At 37.4% G+C, this 16,619-nt stretch overlaps 1 protein-coding gene across 1 annotated transcript in view; it reads right to left on the reverse strand.

Moving 5' to 3' along the window:
* The window catches only part of LOC112152817 (BTG3 associated nuclear protein), a 37,010-nt gene that overhangs the window by 3,221 nt on the left and 17,170 nt on the right, over positions 1-16,619 (reverse strand). The window contains exon 12 of the mRNA XM_024282611.2: positions 3,441-3,581. Within this exon, the coding sequence (XP_024138379.1) occupies positions 3,441-3,581 (141 nt within the window). The remainder of the gene's footprint in view (positions 1-3,440; positions 3,582-16,619) is intronic.

Below are 16,619 nucleotides of genomic sequence, written 5' to 3' on the forward strand. Positions count from 1 at the left end.
AAAGAACAATCCAACAATCAAGCAAGCATCGGCTTAACGGAAGCCAAGTAAACATCAGACTTTTCAGAGGAAATTCAGCCCCTAAACATTGCAAAGTGAATTTTAAATTTAGTTGGAAAATAAGATAAGAATTAATCAGAATCAACATAAAATTCAATTCTTTTAATGTATTTTAAGCAACTGTCAAGATTTTGGAATAAGATTTGGATTGGAACTAGGTTTAAACATATTTAGAAAATAAAATTATTGCTAAACTATTGTAAAGAAATTTCTTTGTTTTTAACATGTTCTTGTAGCACTTTCACGAGGATTGAGGACACACACATATATATATATATAGGGAGGGAGAGAGAGAGAGAGAGAGAGAGAGAGAGAGAGAGAGAGAGAGAGAGAGAGAGAGAGAGAGAAAATTAAGATTAAAATTACGTTTTTTTATTTAACTTCCTGTGAGTTAGGAAGCAGATGAACAAAATCCCATTGGAAAAAGCTTGTCGATTTTCAGAGAAGCTCCAGTTGGTTAAATTGACAAACTCCCAAACCCCAAACTTCATTTTGATGTATCAACTTGTGGACAACTCCATGTACGTCTTTGTTTTTCTCGTCTGAGCTGGTGTCCGGTTCAAAACTGTATAAGGTAATATTAGATTGGGGTATGAGTGTGTAAACAGATGGGTGACAGAACTTGGGGATATGCTTACTCTGTGTCAATAGAGTAAGCATGTTGAAAGCGGTATAAATAACCACACGTTTTAAGCATAACTATTTTTTTTTCTAATTCTTAGCTTATGATGTACTAATCTATATCCCTTGTATCAAGTCATGCTTTTATGCGATTTTGGAGGAACTATGTCCTAGAAAACGACACAGGAGTTTTTGTTTTTTTGGCTAAAAAGGACATAATCATAATTTAAACGCTTTTAAAATAGATCAAAAGATTATCGGAGATGCATATCATTTTCCTGGTTACTTGTATGGTAATTTTTCTTAAACCTAAACATCAATTTTGTGAGATAAACTTATTGGAATTCTGCTTCTATCCACAAATCAGAAAATGTCTTCTGTAGAAAAATGGATGTAAAGTTGCCACTAACGGAGTGCAATAATTTGCTGTTTATCCTCCATATATTAAACAGGTTAAATAATGCTGACTGAAGACAACTCTATCATGGTCACTACTGATTTTCCAACATTTATGCGGAAAATAGCTAAAATCACTTAAGAGTAGGAAAAAAAAAATTCTCTGTCTGCTCAGACTCAAACCACACATTTGTTACAGCTTTCAGTTCAATAAATCAGTAACTTTTATTGAAAAATGTGGAATTGAACTTTATTGCTCAAGCTAATGACATGTGAAGCCCAAGAGTACCAATGGCTTGCTAAAATGCTTGTTGGAAAGCAAAAGATATCCCTTTGTACTTGCCCCTACTTAATCTGGTAATGGAAACAATTAAATAAAAAGGAAGGAAAATGCCGAAGCGAATAAATAGATTGGACCGAGTAATTTTTCAAGGATTTGTTTAAATGCTACCATGTGTCTGGAAACTGATGAGAACAGGTCTCTTTGTAAGATATGTTTCCAAAAGAGTGAAACAAGACCAGCGCTGACCTTTCTGTTAACTTTGACCTGACAGACAGTAAATAGTATGAGTGAGTTCAGAAACTATATTTGATAAGGAACACGCCGCACCAGGTAGGATGAGGATGTTCCTTTCTGGGTCTTGAACGCTGCTCTGTTTCTTCAAACTTCCTTGGAGAGGCTGTAAGGGGTTGGAGCGGACAACGTGCACTTTGAGGTCTGGTTTTTACTAAATTAGTTTTTTTTTTTGTTTTTTGGTTGTTTTTACCCAGAGTTGCTATTGTCCCAGCAACCCAAACCAAACGGCCGTACTGAACCCCATCTGCTCTGAACCGTACGCCAGTGACTGATCAAACCTGCGTCAGCTCTGTTGACTTTGCTGAGCTCTGTGTACAATCAAACACCAAGGAGTAAATGAGATCTTTTCAAGCCAAAAGAGTCCCTTCAAACTAATCAGTTGAGTAAACAAACAGTTGATTGCAAGAAAACAAAGAACAATTAAACACGATTATAGTGTTTTTCTGTGAATCACACCCAAAGAACGTAATGAGAAGCAAAAAGACAATGCGCGTCTAAGACAGTCCAATCATTTAGATAAATGTGAATTAAGAACCAATAATAGTTTCAGACTGAAAAGGAAAAGACTTTCATTCAAAAACGTTTTTATTTTGATATGAAAGTTAAACAAAGTTTTGACTAAAATCATAATTAAAGATCACTGATACAGATAAGAAGAAGTAAATACCAAAAACATTTTTGGAACATTAAGGAATAAAAAAAAACAGTTTAAATAACTGTAAGTTTGGTGACTTCTTCAGAAACCTGTCTGCTTAATCTCAAAATGCACATTTCTCAAACTGCAAAACATGTTTTTATAATGTTAAAATTAGACTTAGGTAAAGTATATCGACTTAAAGTTAAATTACCTTTTTGCTTTTATTAATAAAACACTAAAAATACCCAAAATCAATTGATAAACTACTTGAATCTTATTTTTAACATTATGAGAGCCTCATCATAATCACTTGATAACAGAATAATAAAAACCAAGAGTCAGTTTTTTAAAAATATTATTTAGATGAGAAAAAATGTTTGGTGAAATATAATAATGGAATTGGAGTTAGATATTTGCCTTTAATATGCACACAAAGGATGGTATGCATCAGAACTTAAACAGCAACATAATATTTAATTGGAGGGGACCAATTGTCTTCAAAAAATATTTTTACATGATATTATATTATATTAACAGTAGATGTAGTTAATAAATTAATTTCGATTTAATTTTTAATGATTTTAGGTGATACGTTATTTTTATTATTTATTAAAAATAAAAAAAGCAAAACACTCACTTAAAATAACAAAGTAGTCCTTAGATGATTCAAAAGTAACCAACAGTCTAAATGCCTAAACTTTTTTATGCATTTAGCGTAAAATGTGCTTCTTTAGCGTAAGAAGGTTTAACTGATTCACTTTTAATAATTACAATTATTTTATTCTTTCTGATATTTTTTCTGAAAATATACACATTTAATGTTTTAACAATACAAACCTAAAGAGGTTTAGGGATTTAGTTATATATCTTCCCCACACACATTAAGGCAGACTATGGTGCATGACTTCATGTACTTGACAAGTGAGTTTTTTTTCCTCTAGTTTCAGAAATGTGTGGGATATCCCTCTATTATAAAGAAAAAAAAGTGTAAAGTAGATTCCCATTACTACCACTGATTGTCTGTTTCATAATTGGCAGCTGGAGTACATCCCAACAACAAACAGTTTGTGTTTACCGCAGGGCTGAAGTTCCTTTACCCCCCCCTTTCTGGGAGAGTACTGCAGTGTGACATGTGGAAAGAGGATTTACCTGAACAGCTGCAGCGTGATCTGTTACAGGTGCCAGTTGGACGTACTGCACTTGGATATCAGGCGGGAGGGAGGAGCCTTCTACTGCTGTGGCTGCTCCATCAGCAGACGCAACAGCGATCAGCTGAGCGCCGCGCAGCACCTGAGGAAAGAGACAGCAGAGCGCCGACTTAGGACTATAACCATTTCAGCCTTTCCTCTGCATCGTAAGTTATTCTGCTCACCTGTGAAAAAGATAAAAACTTAACACATATTTTATTTGGTATTTACATTTTGTTATGATCTGATTCTTTTTTTTTTTTACAAACATCTTTGTGTTATTCAGCCAAAAAGAAGCAAGAACCTTTGCATTTTGTATGGAGGAAAGTTTGACTCGGCCATCCTTAAAATCCATTTTAAAAGGGTTTCCAGTGGTCTTTAAGTTATGATTATGTTGTTTATAGTCCCAACTTTTTTCATTATATTTTCTTTCTTTTACTGCAAGTTATTTAAGTTCTAAGTAAAGGCATGTGGTGCCTGCTGGCCCTCACCGTGAACATTTGATTGAGAGATACTCCTAAGCCACTTCTAGAGGAAGGGGTGTGGACTTTGAACAAGCTTACTCATGATTGGCTACAGTAGTTGTCCTAGAAACATTGACTCTGACCGACTCGAACCAATCACTGTCGACTGGCACCAAATGGTGGAGTCCATATCGCAGAAAAATGGCAACAATGGGTGATGCTGTTGGCACGGAGTCACCCCTACTTCCCATCATCCATCTGTTACACGCTAGCTTACAGTCCATCACAACCCTAACCTAACATTACCAGTGCAACAAAAATGGTGAGCAGTACTGGATCTAATCAGCTGTACAGTTCTGAGCCAGATTCCAGGTCGGACAAGGAAAACCAAGAGATCTAGTTGCCTTTAAGTGAACACATTGGAATGGAGCGGAGCAGGGAGTCTGTGACTTGCAGATTGTAGCTTGTTCATTGCAGCAAGAAACTTTTTCCAATAGCACTTTTTTCGTCTGCTCCCGATTTACAACAAATACTCAGAAATGCAAAATTTTAGGCTTACTCTTCTCGATATCTATCCTTCGCCATGAAAAAAAATATGCCACAAGAACATGTTAAAAACACCAAAAACCCCATTTTCATTGGAGTGGGTCTTTAAAACTAACACATAAAAGCTTAATTGGTAAGGATTAGAGTAACCCACTGATCCTTTAAGATGAGTATAAATGAATGACACTGTGATGATAGTCATCCCTTCAACTTGGTGATGCTACAGCGCCGTCCAGACTGTGAATACACAGAGATAAATGCCATGTGAATTTTTATGGTTACACATGTCCCCTTTCAAATATTCAGACACAGCTGCTGTGAGAGGAGTGGGGCACTGCTGTAAATCTTAAAGACTTAACACCCATGTGACAAGAAACATACTAATCAACATGCAATCATCCTGTCAACACAAAGACACAAAAAGATGGATGGAGGGGAAACATTCACTTAGCTTTGAGCAAAAGCATGTTCATTTTAATTAGACAGACAACAATGAATCTCTAAAGTGTGGCCCCAATCTTTTAACCATAAGCTTCCCAGAGGGAGGCTATTACCTTTTTTGAAGTGGGCTATTTGTTGATGATTTTTTTTAAATCCTTGACTCTCCCAACATCCTAAGTCTACAAGTTTTCGCGTGCATCTTGTGGTGGGAGGTCTCTGTTGCCACTTTGTCTTGTTCCAGCTGTGCTTAATGTTGAAACCGACTGAGACATCTTTAACAGACAATAAACATTTTTGTTTAAATATGTGGAATAGTCGAAACCTCACAGGCCTCAGACGATATTTGTTGCCCTATAACCCCCCGAAACCCCGAGCCCGACTGTGACTTTGATGATCTGAGCCTTAGAGGTTCATTGTGAATTCACCAAGGAGACACTTTGCCAGCTTCACCACAATTTCTGCTGCCTCATCACCATAGTGTGCCAAGCCCAATCAGGCCTGATGGAAGCCATTAGTGTAAGAGTTGAGCCTGACTCATCCCATTACGCAGCAAGGCCACTTCAAGAAGTGACTGGATTGGGGTTGACTGTGTTCATCTTTTGATATCACTGAGGAGTCAAACAGCTGTGCCCAAATGAAAACCAGCTTTTGGTGACCCATAAAACACAATCATGTGGAACATACCCTGGAGGGTTGCTATAAACAGTGATCTAGTAGGGAATAGGTCACCATGTTAAGAAACACTCAGATCTGCCATCCTTCCAGGTCTTTAGGAAGAATATCGATGCAGCGTGCGTCTGCCAGCAGAGACATTTCTTAGCAAAAGCTGGAAAACTGGAAATAAACACCTGGCAATATTTGGTAACCAGACGATGAAAATGTTGTCAGGCAAAAATCACAAACATCGGGGATTTCAAAGGCTGAACCCACCCTAACCAGTGCTGACTCAGACAGCTTATTGGGAACATGGAGAACCAAAAAGCAAGTTGGCTAAATATTTCTTAACCAAACACATTCATAGAGAGACATCTTCTTGTCTAACAGTATTTCCGAGCAATGCTTTGTTTTTTGGTGAGATGGTTTTAGTGTAAAACTGTCAGGTTATGCAAGAATACTTAACACTCGTCTGACTCAAACAGTCGCTACTTTCATTTGAGAGCAGTCTGCATTCTCAGCTGTGAGGAGCGGCACACAGAGGCTCGCTAAAGCATTTACAGAGTTGGAACAGAGTATGAGATCTGTGCAGTCATTACACGGAACTTTTTGGCGCTACATCCTGTCCCACGACTTTCTTTGACAGAACAACTGGCCTCCTCTTATTCGGTTTAACAATTTTACACGTGGCTTTAAAGCATAAGCCAGTGGAAATCAATTAGAACTGAATGTACAATCAATAAACGAAAATTGTGTCATGAAAAATATGTTTTTATACATTTATTAATGTTTAAACTTATAAGTAATGAGGCTTAATACGCTACTAATTACGTTTAATTTTGTTAAAGGAGCATAATTATCATAAGACTCACTAGCAATGATGTATTTAAAATTATTATAATGTTTAGAAAAGTCTTGATGAGGTAAAAAAAAATGTAAAAAATGTTATTTGAAAAACTAAAAGAAAAACAAAGTGTGCGCACAAACTTTTGAACACTACTATTGCCCAAAAGACCATCTGCGGCACTTTAGGCGTCTTCTGACCTCCAGATTTTAGGGCCTGACACCTTTAAGTAATCAGATTGTTGGCCAGAATGTGCTGGAAGACCACAGAGCAGTTAAGACAGGCAGGATTAAAGGGCTATTACACCATTACATAATACATAATAGAGAAAAAAAGAACATGGAATAATCTAGAAGTTCTGAAATTCCCTGCAGGCTTTATAGCAGATATAGCCTTGAGGAAAAAAAAAACAGTGAATGCTGAAATGCAAAATGGATTTAAAGCTCTAAAGATGTAAAGCAATGGGAAAGAGAAGACAGATGCATGAAGAAGAAATACAGCAGCAGCTTAAAGTGAAAAAGCATGTTTCAGTGACAGAAGGAAAACAACCCACTGGATAAGGAAAGGTTTAAACTGAACATCCATCTCTGCTTGTCAGAGAAGCTTAAATTTAAACTAGTTTCCTTTCACATTGCAGAAAAGTTGTGAACTGAATCATGACAGCTGTAAGACAGTTAGCAGAAAAATGAGATCTTTTAATTCTCACTTCTCATCTGAGTCACACTTTAATACACAAAAGGGTGCAAACTGACACACCTCAAGGGCCTTTGATGAAAATCGTGCTTTTGGTGTATTTAGCATGTTCTTGTAGCATTTTTCTCACGATGGAGTACATATATAAAGAAAATTAAGCTGAGTCATCTATCCATCTTAAGCTGTGATCCGGGGGTTGCCAGACCCAGTACTGCCATTTTTGTTGCACCTGTAATGTTAGGATGGGGGTATGAGGGGCTGTAAATTAGTGGGAGAGACTTATATTGCTATAGATGCTATGCTAGCCTGTTAGCATTGTATGTAAAGAGCAATGCCACGTTGGAATAGTCAGTAAACAATGAGACGGCTTAGCTGATAGACGAAAATGACCCTAAAATGCTTAATTTTGATCTGATTTTAAAAGGAAAAAAAACCTCTGATCATCACAAAAATAAGACCCAGGCCTTAGTATTAATGTTTTTGTGCAAGGTGCAACAGATAAACGACATTTCAAACGTTTCTATAAATAGATATGTTATTAAATGCAATGCATACCTGATGCATGGTTGTGATTTTATTCAAATCTACATAAATATTAAGATTTATACAAGCTGTTAGACTCCTCGGTCCGTGTTTATAAACAGGTCGGGTGTTCCTCTTCTCTCGCCAGGACTGAGGAAATCCTGGTTAGTTTCTTTTCTTCCGCTTAGTAATATTCTTACCAGAGGGTCGTCTGGTCTGGTCTGAGGTCTGTCCTCCATAAAACAAAAATATTGGCGGTTCTGCCAGAAAATGTGGAAATAGTGCAAAATCTAAAGCTACCGTTACCTTTGAATAGGCTAGAGATCAGCCTTAACATTCACTATTGAGAGTAAACTCACTCAGAATCTTCCGATTATGATTTATATAAATTCTCCTCTATTATCTGACAGCAATAATTTACTTGTAAAAAGTCACATTCTTGTTTTTTCAGCTCCGTTTCTACAATTCTAGCACAGCAGTAAATAAGCATCTCAACATATCCAATATGGCGACCAACTTTGCATATGCATATACTATGTCCTAGAAAACAACGCAGGTTTTTTGATTTTGTCTAAAAATGACATGATCCTAGTTAAAAGACCACTAGGAACACTTTTACAATAAATCAAAGGATGATCGGAGTTTAACGGGAGATCTCAGTTGAATGTCATAATTTTCTAATTGTTTTCCTTGGCGGACTCCCTTTTTTAAAATATTCTTAAGCATCAATGCTCTTTTTTCAAAAGCACACCAGAATCTGTCTTTTTAGACCAAACAAATACACATTTCATGCTACAATAAATGGAGCCACTTAAAGCTGGTTTCTGTCATACTTAAAGAAACACCGGCTCTTCTTTCAGATCTAAGAGGAAAAAAAAAACACGGAAACGAAAAAAGAAACATTTGGACTTTGGAGTGCCTGGAACTTCCTCTCAGTCCAGCAGCTGTCAACAACATCTGAGGTTGCCAATATTGGACAGATGTCCAAGCAGAAACACTAGCTCCGGGTGGGTAGGTGGGGTCAGAGTCAAGGAGTGAGAAAACTGAGGCTGGTCTACAAATTGGCTGGGAAGATCCACATTTGTGCAGCAGAGCTTGTTTTGTGTGGATCTGGAAAGTCAAGTAACGTGTCTAAAAATGCTTTATTGGAGTCAGTGAGTCTCTTAGTTAAGTTAAGCATTGATGTCTCTCTTTTTATTAAGTCTGGGCCTCTGCACATACTGTAAATACCAAATGATTAAAAAGAAAACAGGGAGTTTGTGGTCCTTCTAAAGAGGAAAAAAGCGAAAAACAGAAGTCAGAAATGTTTTTTTTTTTTCTTCCTTTATCAAATGAGATCTCTTTCACCTCTTGTACATTAAATAATCAATAACTCAATTCTCAACTGACATATAATTATTTGCTTCAAATGTTATAAATGACCTTGTGACCTAAAAATTTACAATTTTCCTCCAAACTGCGAGTCTGGAAATGAGCAACAGCTCAACACCTGCAACCAATCAAACCGTCCTCGGCTTCATAACTCCCACCAGCAAAGAGGGAGTCACACTGCAGCAGAGCTTACAAAGCTTTTCAACTGTAGCTTCACTTGACCTCTGATCCCCGGCCACAAAAGCAGGAGAGTGCTGATGACAAAAAAAAAAAATAAGTGAAGTAGAGGAACAGAGCTGCCTGAAGAACAAAAAAGTAAGACAGAGTCATTGGAGGTTTACTCTGTTCTCCATCTCAAAAACAAACTTGGCGCGCCTGAATGACGAAGGCATTTTTACGACGTCAGTAAATTTTTAGGATTTAAGATGTTGCCTTTATCATGTTTCCAATTATCCTGCTTGATTGAACGGAGCCAGAGGAGATGATATACACAGGTTCTAAAACTCTACTAACAAAATATCACACTAAGACACCCATCATAACAAATCAATTTCGCTTATGCCAAAATTTAACAACACAGCGATGAAGGCCAAGACATTTCTTAAAAGAAATATTTTCCAAAGATACCAGAGTGGAAGAATCCTCTTGTGCCGTTATAAAAAAATTTGGTGTAATGTAAAAAAGTAGATCTGAGAACTGTGATTGAAGTTGTCAAAGACACTCGACACTTGCAAACCTGAATCAGGTTTTGGATCCACAAAAACTAAAACGGCATGGAAGCCCATTTTAACACATCAAAGAAGAACAAAAATTCAATTTTACTACTTCTATTACACTTTAAACAGGTAAAATAATGTTTGGTTTACTCCCATTTCCATTAGTCTCATACTATCTCTTTGTATTAATCATCTGTTTAGTTCTCACAACAACGTTTAGAGAGATTGGTGTGTGAATTATGATGTAAATGTTAAAAAAACAACCTTTAGTACAGATTAATGTTACAAAATACTCTTATGATAATAGCAGCCACTTTTGTTTATTCCCATTCAAGCATAAGTGAGGTAATGACGACACTTTGATGTATACTCACGTCTAATATTATGTCTCTCTTGCAAACAAGAGATAAATAACGTGGATGGGGGGGGATGCCATACCCTCTTAGATACAGGCGCTCACACTCAGGACTAAAAAAAAAAATTCCCAGTCTTTCTTCCTTTCCAAAATGCCTTCAGGATACAACACAGAGCACTGCTCCTTTGAAATACGATCCACTGCTAGGCCTCTAAATCTCGAAAAGTTAACGTAGATCAAGCTTATAGTAAATATAGGTCATAAACTATTTTGTCTTTATCTTATCCTCTAATTTTTATCCTCCCTGAGCACTGTAATTCACAGGCATCAGGAAAAATAATCCTATAGAAAGGAAGCATTTTTTTCAAGCAGAGACACATAAGTTACTCAAGCTTACAGCCTGCCAGACGACTCTCGCACACATCAAACTCAGGTTCTGTAAGGTTAAGCCTTCCCTGATCATCTGCTTTGCTTTTTGAATTGCCATATCAGACGTGTATCAAAAGAGACCGTCTTTGTCACACAAGATGAAAACACACGAGTGACTTTGAAAAGTGAAACTTCTTAAACATCCGTCCTCCTTCCCCTCTCTTTCATCGGCAATTAAAACAATTATGTAGTATATTTTTCTTCCTAGAGCCGTCTTCCAAGTCCTGGCAGCAGGACCAGGAGGACCGGTGCCAAGCTGGCCTCTGCTCTGCGACCCATTTCCCACACTGACTGTGAACAGTGTCACTTGGGAAGATCCAACAGGTGCACAGAAACTTGCTGACAGGAAAAGATGGCAAGGATTTAACTATGAGGAGGGGGGAAAAGAAGCAGGGGAAATGTGTTGAGGCTTTGGAGAAACACATCTAAAAGCCTCGATGGCCAGCAGTCAAGTCCATCATCGATAAACGATGCAGGCCGATGACAGAATCACTGAATTTTGCAAGACTTTATAGCCCTCTTGAGATGTGCTGGATTCTTCAGACAGTCATGGTAAGGTTTAATGATATCTGATGTTGAGAGTCCTTTTACATCTACTGGCCTGCTCAACAGTGGATTTGCTGCTGCTCTGCAAGACTCATCACATCAATTTAAGCTTTTTCACACTAGAATAAACAAGAAAAAAATGGTTAAATACCACTACAGTGTACAGTTCACTCACTTCATTTGTTGGAAGATTGAAAGTCTATTGACTTTTATATCAACTCATATTACACCTAACTGAATGAAGAAAGACCCGACATGAGCAATAGACATTTAAAAAAATCAATTTGGAAAGTTTGGTAACTTGTCCAGGGCGTGCCTCGTCTTAAGGGAGCAGAGATTAGAGTCAAGCGAGACTTGTGACCCTCATTAGGAAGAAAGAAGTAAAGAAAGTAGACAGAGTTATAAGAAATTGTGGTAATGATGAACATTTTTTTTTTTTTTTGTTCTTTTCTTATCAGCAACATCAAATGATTCATGAAACGTTAGAACAATAGCGGGAAAATGAGTCAAACAGTTTCTCTATGGATCAAGTTTTTCCCGTCATTTCATTTTGCCTCTCCAGTTTTTCCTAATGTGGCACAGCACTACAGTCATGTTACAAATATGTTTATCAGAAGTGCCTTATTAGTAAGAAACATACTGTGGGAAAATTGGAGGTTTTATAACTTGCTAAAGACATTTTATGCTTGCATTTGGAAAAGTCGGTGATCAAGCTAGATTGAAAGGAAATGACCTTTTTGTACAAAACTCTGCAGGGGTAGGAAAGCTTACCAAATGGACAAAGAGCTTTCCAATGTAGAAAGGTTTCAAGCAAGAAACTAATTCTGTGTTTTCCCAAAAGCTTAGCGGTCTCAACAATTGTGAAACAGAAGAAGTTTGGAACCGCTAAGATTTGGCCAACCAGTAACTCTACAGGGAAGCTTTTCGTCAGAGAAGTAACCAACATCTCTGCCACTTTGGAAGAATGAAGCTGCTCCACTTAGTGAGGCAGAGTCACAAAAGGGCTGTGCACATCGTGACAGTCCAGACAAAGTTAGCCAGATGTCACTGAGAGAACCACAGAACTGAACTCTGTAAAACAACTGCAAACAGAAAGTCTGGCAAACACTAGATACTGCACATTACAATAGTAAAAACCCATGTAACACTGAAGAGAACTGTCACTGTGGCTGCATCTCACAGGGAGGTTTTGGGCGAATGAAAGAAGTTCAAGAAGTTTTGTCAGCATTCCAGGCAAGGAAAGACAAGCCAAGCCATAAACAACAAGATCTGACAGATGAGCTACCTTAAACCCAGCTCTTTTTTTAACTGAATAGTGACCTAGTGTTGCCAAGAGAGCGTCCAAAAAAAAAAAGCTATGAGCCTCTGGGTTTTCCTATAAAATATGACAGTAAAATAGTATAAACCACCAAAAGCTAAATCAGTTTTCTATATTTTTAAAAAATAAATATGCAAATGTAGAACTAATAAAATAATTTTACGAAATCATTAAAATGAAATCAGATTTTTACTAACAAGGCAGAAAATAAAATAATGCTTTTAAAAGACATTTTATCAAACCCTCTTTAAGATAAGCTGTTTGTTTTCTCACTCCTCAATAATTCACTTTTACAATAACTGATAAACAGAGGACCTCATTTGTCATCCTTGACACACTTGGAACGAAACACAACTTTGATTACCTTAGTGGGGGCTCCTCTGCACCCCTGCACAACCTTTCCGCAGCAGGAAGGACTGCAGAGAGCTCGTGCTGAAGCAGAAGAGTTTATATGAGGTCATTGCTCCTGCAGAGGGCCCGATCCCTCTCCATGGTTTTAAACCTGGTAACACCCTTATTTGTTGTGTGATTCCCTGCTCAGTTGGTGTCAACTTTTAAGAATCAATTGTAGAAAAACGTGTCTTCCAGATGGTGTACTTTTTTTTTGCTTCTGTCTCCCTGTTTCCTTTCTGCCGTTTCCTTCCCTCTCCCTCGTTCTCCTTCTCATCAGTCACTCCTTTCATCATCCAGGCTCCCATTTGGTCTGCATCAGTTCAGGGTAAGATCACAGCACAGAGGAAGGAGGGCACTAGATAAGAGGCTGGAGACCGTGCAGTAAAGGACTTGTTATTTTGCAGTTTCATGGCTCTGTCTTTCCTCGGCCGTCTGCATGAGAAGGTTTTTTACGGGGGGATTTTGGATCCCTTTCGATTTGCGTTGCTGCGACTCTCAACTGGCATGGTCACCTACAGTTCAGAGCTTAAGTGGTCCCGATTAACAAGGAAACAGATGTGCAATCTTTTGAATTGAAAGCAATGGTGCACCATAAATCTGTGCTCCAACTGGAGCTATACAGTGAATTCAAATGATGGTGCACATGAGCCGTTAGATAAACATACAAAGGGAAAAGCAAGATGTGTTTTGCGTGCTGCTCGTGCATGTAGAGAGTCTCTAGTGGAAGTTCGGAGGACGATTGATGGACGGAGGGAATACATGGGTCAGTGTGTAGCCTTGTCAATATTTTAATACAGCCTGTCTCCTGAAGGACAAAAACAACTTTTTCTTCTGTAAAGCTGGAAAAATGATTTAACCTCTTGTACTCTACCTAAGTCCTAAATGTATTTGCAAATCTTTTGGTGAAATAGAAAGCTTTAAATTTGGTCTGGAAGTTTTTTAAAAGAATAAAAACCATAGTAGTACTGGCGAGTTTGCATGATTTTATTAGAACAAAGACAACTAGGATTGTTGAAACAAACTAGGCATTAATTAAAGAAAAGCTCATTTTGGAAAGGCAGCTTGACCTATAAATGATTTGGTAAAAGAGCACCTCAATGCATGTGTCTTACATTGTATTTGAAGGTATTTTTGCAAGCGAAAACAAAATTACCCGTATAATTTCGGAAGATCGGTTTTGTCTTTTGACAAACAGCCTAGAGCGTGAACTCAAAACATGTGGTATTTGTTTACACAGGAACAAAAAAAAGAGATTTGGCTTCAACACAACTAATTAAAGAAGCAATTACTTGTATCCATCGCCAGCACAAGGTTCAGAATCTTCTGTCTTGATAAACTCAAGACAGAAGATTCTGAAATTCCTCTTATGTGTGACACAATTTTTGCATCATACAAGAAGCTTCTTGCAAAGCTTGACAATGAATCATCAAGGGTTGATCCTGGGGTTAGATACAAGTTACAGTATGCCCACCAAAAAAAAAAAAGAAAAATAGGGAGCAGATGGACAAATACCAGACAAACAATGCACATTTAAAACACTTTATATAAATGAAAAAAAAAGAAGAATAGTTTTCACAATAATACGCTTCCATCTTGGATTACCCCTGAAGGAGTTAGATGTGAAAACATATGTTAGCTGTTAAAACTCAAAGCCTGAGAAAGCAGCGGGATTTGACCCGACAGTGTAAACATCTCACAGTTAACGTAACTTGGAGCAACTGGATGTGGCAGGTGGCCTTTAAAAAACAAGTGGAACCGCAATCTCGCCACACAGGAAAAATGAAATAAAGAGGAGGAGGCTGCGTCAGAGAGGAGCAGCGAGGAGAGCAGTGGGATGCAATGAACTGCACAGACTAGGTTATGCTAACATAGTCGGTGATATTGCACTGGATTACAAAAACACTGACGTAATGGATAAGTCTTAGCCTTTATCTATGTAAACAGACAAATTGTCTGTCAATTGTTATTAATGAATTTTCTTCCAAGATACTCATAGTCGGTGGATAATGCAGAGTTTGTATGCTTCTTATCAGATTTGGTTAAAAGCAAAATACCCTGTGGAACAGGTGCTACTGATGCACTCATGTTTCTTCTAACGGATCTTCTCCTCTCGGGCTCCTTGTATGAAGAGAAAATAGACTCACTCCAATTTGTGTGTGTAATTCTTGGATTATAGCTCATACAGCTCATTACGACAGCTAATTACACACACAAATCTGATGTGAGACTCTTTCCGTGTCTCAAGATTGGTGTGTAAGAGATGCGTTTAAATACTGCTACAATGCTGGGTCATCATAGTTTTCTTATCCGCCACTTTGAACTTAGATTGTAAATAATATCAAGTGAAAACTTGACATCTTTCCACTTTCGCAAAGTCCACCTATGACTATTTTTTTTTATTAAAAAAAAATTCCCAGTAGTGTTTTAATTGTGATAATGAAGTTTTTAACCAGAATCCATGCACAACCTAAATGCTTAAAAAAAAAACATTTTTCATGGTGATCTGAAGCTCTGTTTCCAAAATCTCCTCTGAGGGGGCGTGGCTTTTGGAACTGAGTGGAACAAAATTTGGGCATGTTGGTGAAGAAGCGGGCTGAAGCTGAGCTTATTAAAGCCCGCCCCTTTTATCTTGCAGCATTCTAGTAGCATTTAATCGCATCACTTATAGTAGTGATGCGTCAGAAACTAGACATTTGTGTGTCATTTTTAAAGATTTGTGGTGTAGTTAGTTTTAAGCTATTGTAATTTTAAATTTTGAATGTGTAAATTGTATTTTGTATCTTTTTTTTATTTTGTCATTTTTTTTCATGTGACTACACAATTGCAAATACACAAAGCTATACACAAAATGTATTATAAATGAGGTACAGATCAAGAATTACGCACACAAATCAGTCTATTTTTTCTCCATATCTTTGTAATGTCAAACACACGTTTAAATATCATATATTCTGGGAACACTGACAGTATTGTCTGTTTTTTATTTATTTAAGGACATAAAAGTGACTTGTTTTGGCCTGAAACATGAACATTAAAGAATATGTTTGCAATATATTGAAATAGTGCCAAAGGAAACACAATGTAAAAAGGTTTCAGACATGCTTTTCATTTGGGAAAAATTTCTTGACATTCCATTAGGAACATTTTTTTGTTGTTGTTTTTTTGCTATTTTTTTAATTGATGTAATTTTAAAGAGGATAGTGATAGTTCACAAGTCAAGACTTGTGTTCAAAGTTGTGTTCTGACTGCATGTTGTTCTTCTGCACAGAAAAGAGTAGTTCATGAACTCAAAGGAATAACTTCTGGAAATCTGTTGCAGAGCTAAATCTAAACCGGGGCCAAAACTTATTTAAGATCCTTGCGAGAGACACAGAGGAATGCAGCTATCAGGCCCCGCCAGCAGGCCATCTGAGGACATCAGCATGCATGCTGGGAATTGGGGGTGGTGAGGATTCACAGCGACTACCTCAATCAATTCGAAAACCCACACAGAGCTTAACAGGCAAATGTAACAATACAAACAACAACAAAAACCCTCATATAAAGCAGATGCCCTCACACATCCCAACACAAAGAGCATCTTGAATCCATAAGGAAACCTAACGACTTAGGTCTTCATCAGAATATAAAGCATTGAGAAGCAAAAGGAACTTTGTTCAAACAGTGGGTGGCTTACCACTCCCTTTCAACATCACATTTCTAAATATTTTCAATGAGTGACAACTTGAGTTTTTTTTTTTTTATTCAAACATTAGAACTAGTACAATCCTGTTGTGGCCAATCCATTGAAAAAAATGTATGTGAACAATGAGAGCATTTTTAATTCAAGCTTAACATTAAAGTATTAAA

The sequence above is a fragment of the Oryzias melastigma genome, linkage group LG6 (genome assembly GCF_002922805.2).
Source record: "Oryzias melastigma strain HK-1 linkage group LG6, ASM292280v2, whole genome shotgun sequence".
NCBI classification, from domain to species: domain Eukaryota; kingdom Metazoa; phylum Chordata; class Actinopteri; order Beloniformes; family Adrianichthyidae; genus Oryzias; species Oryzias melastigma.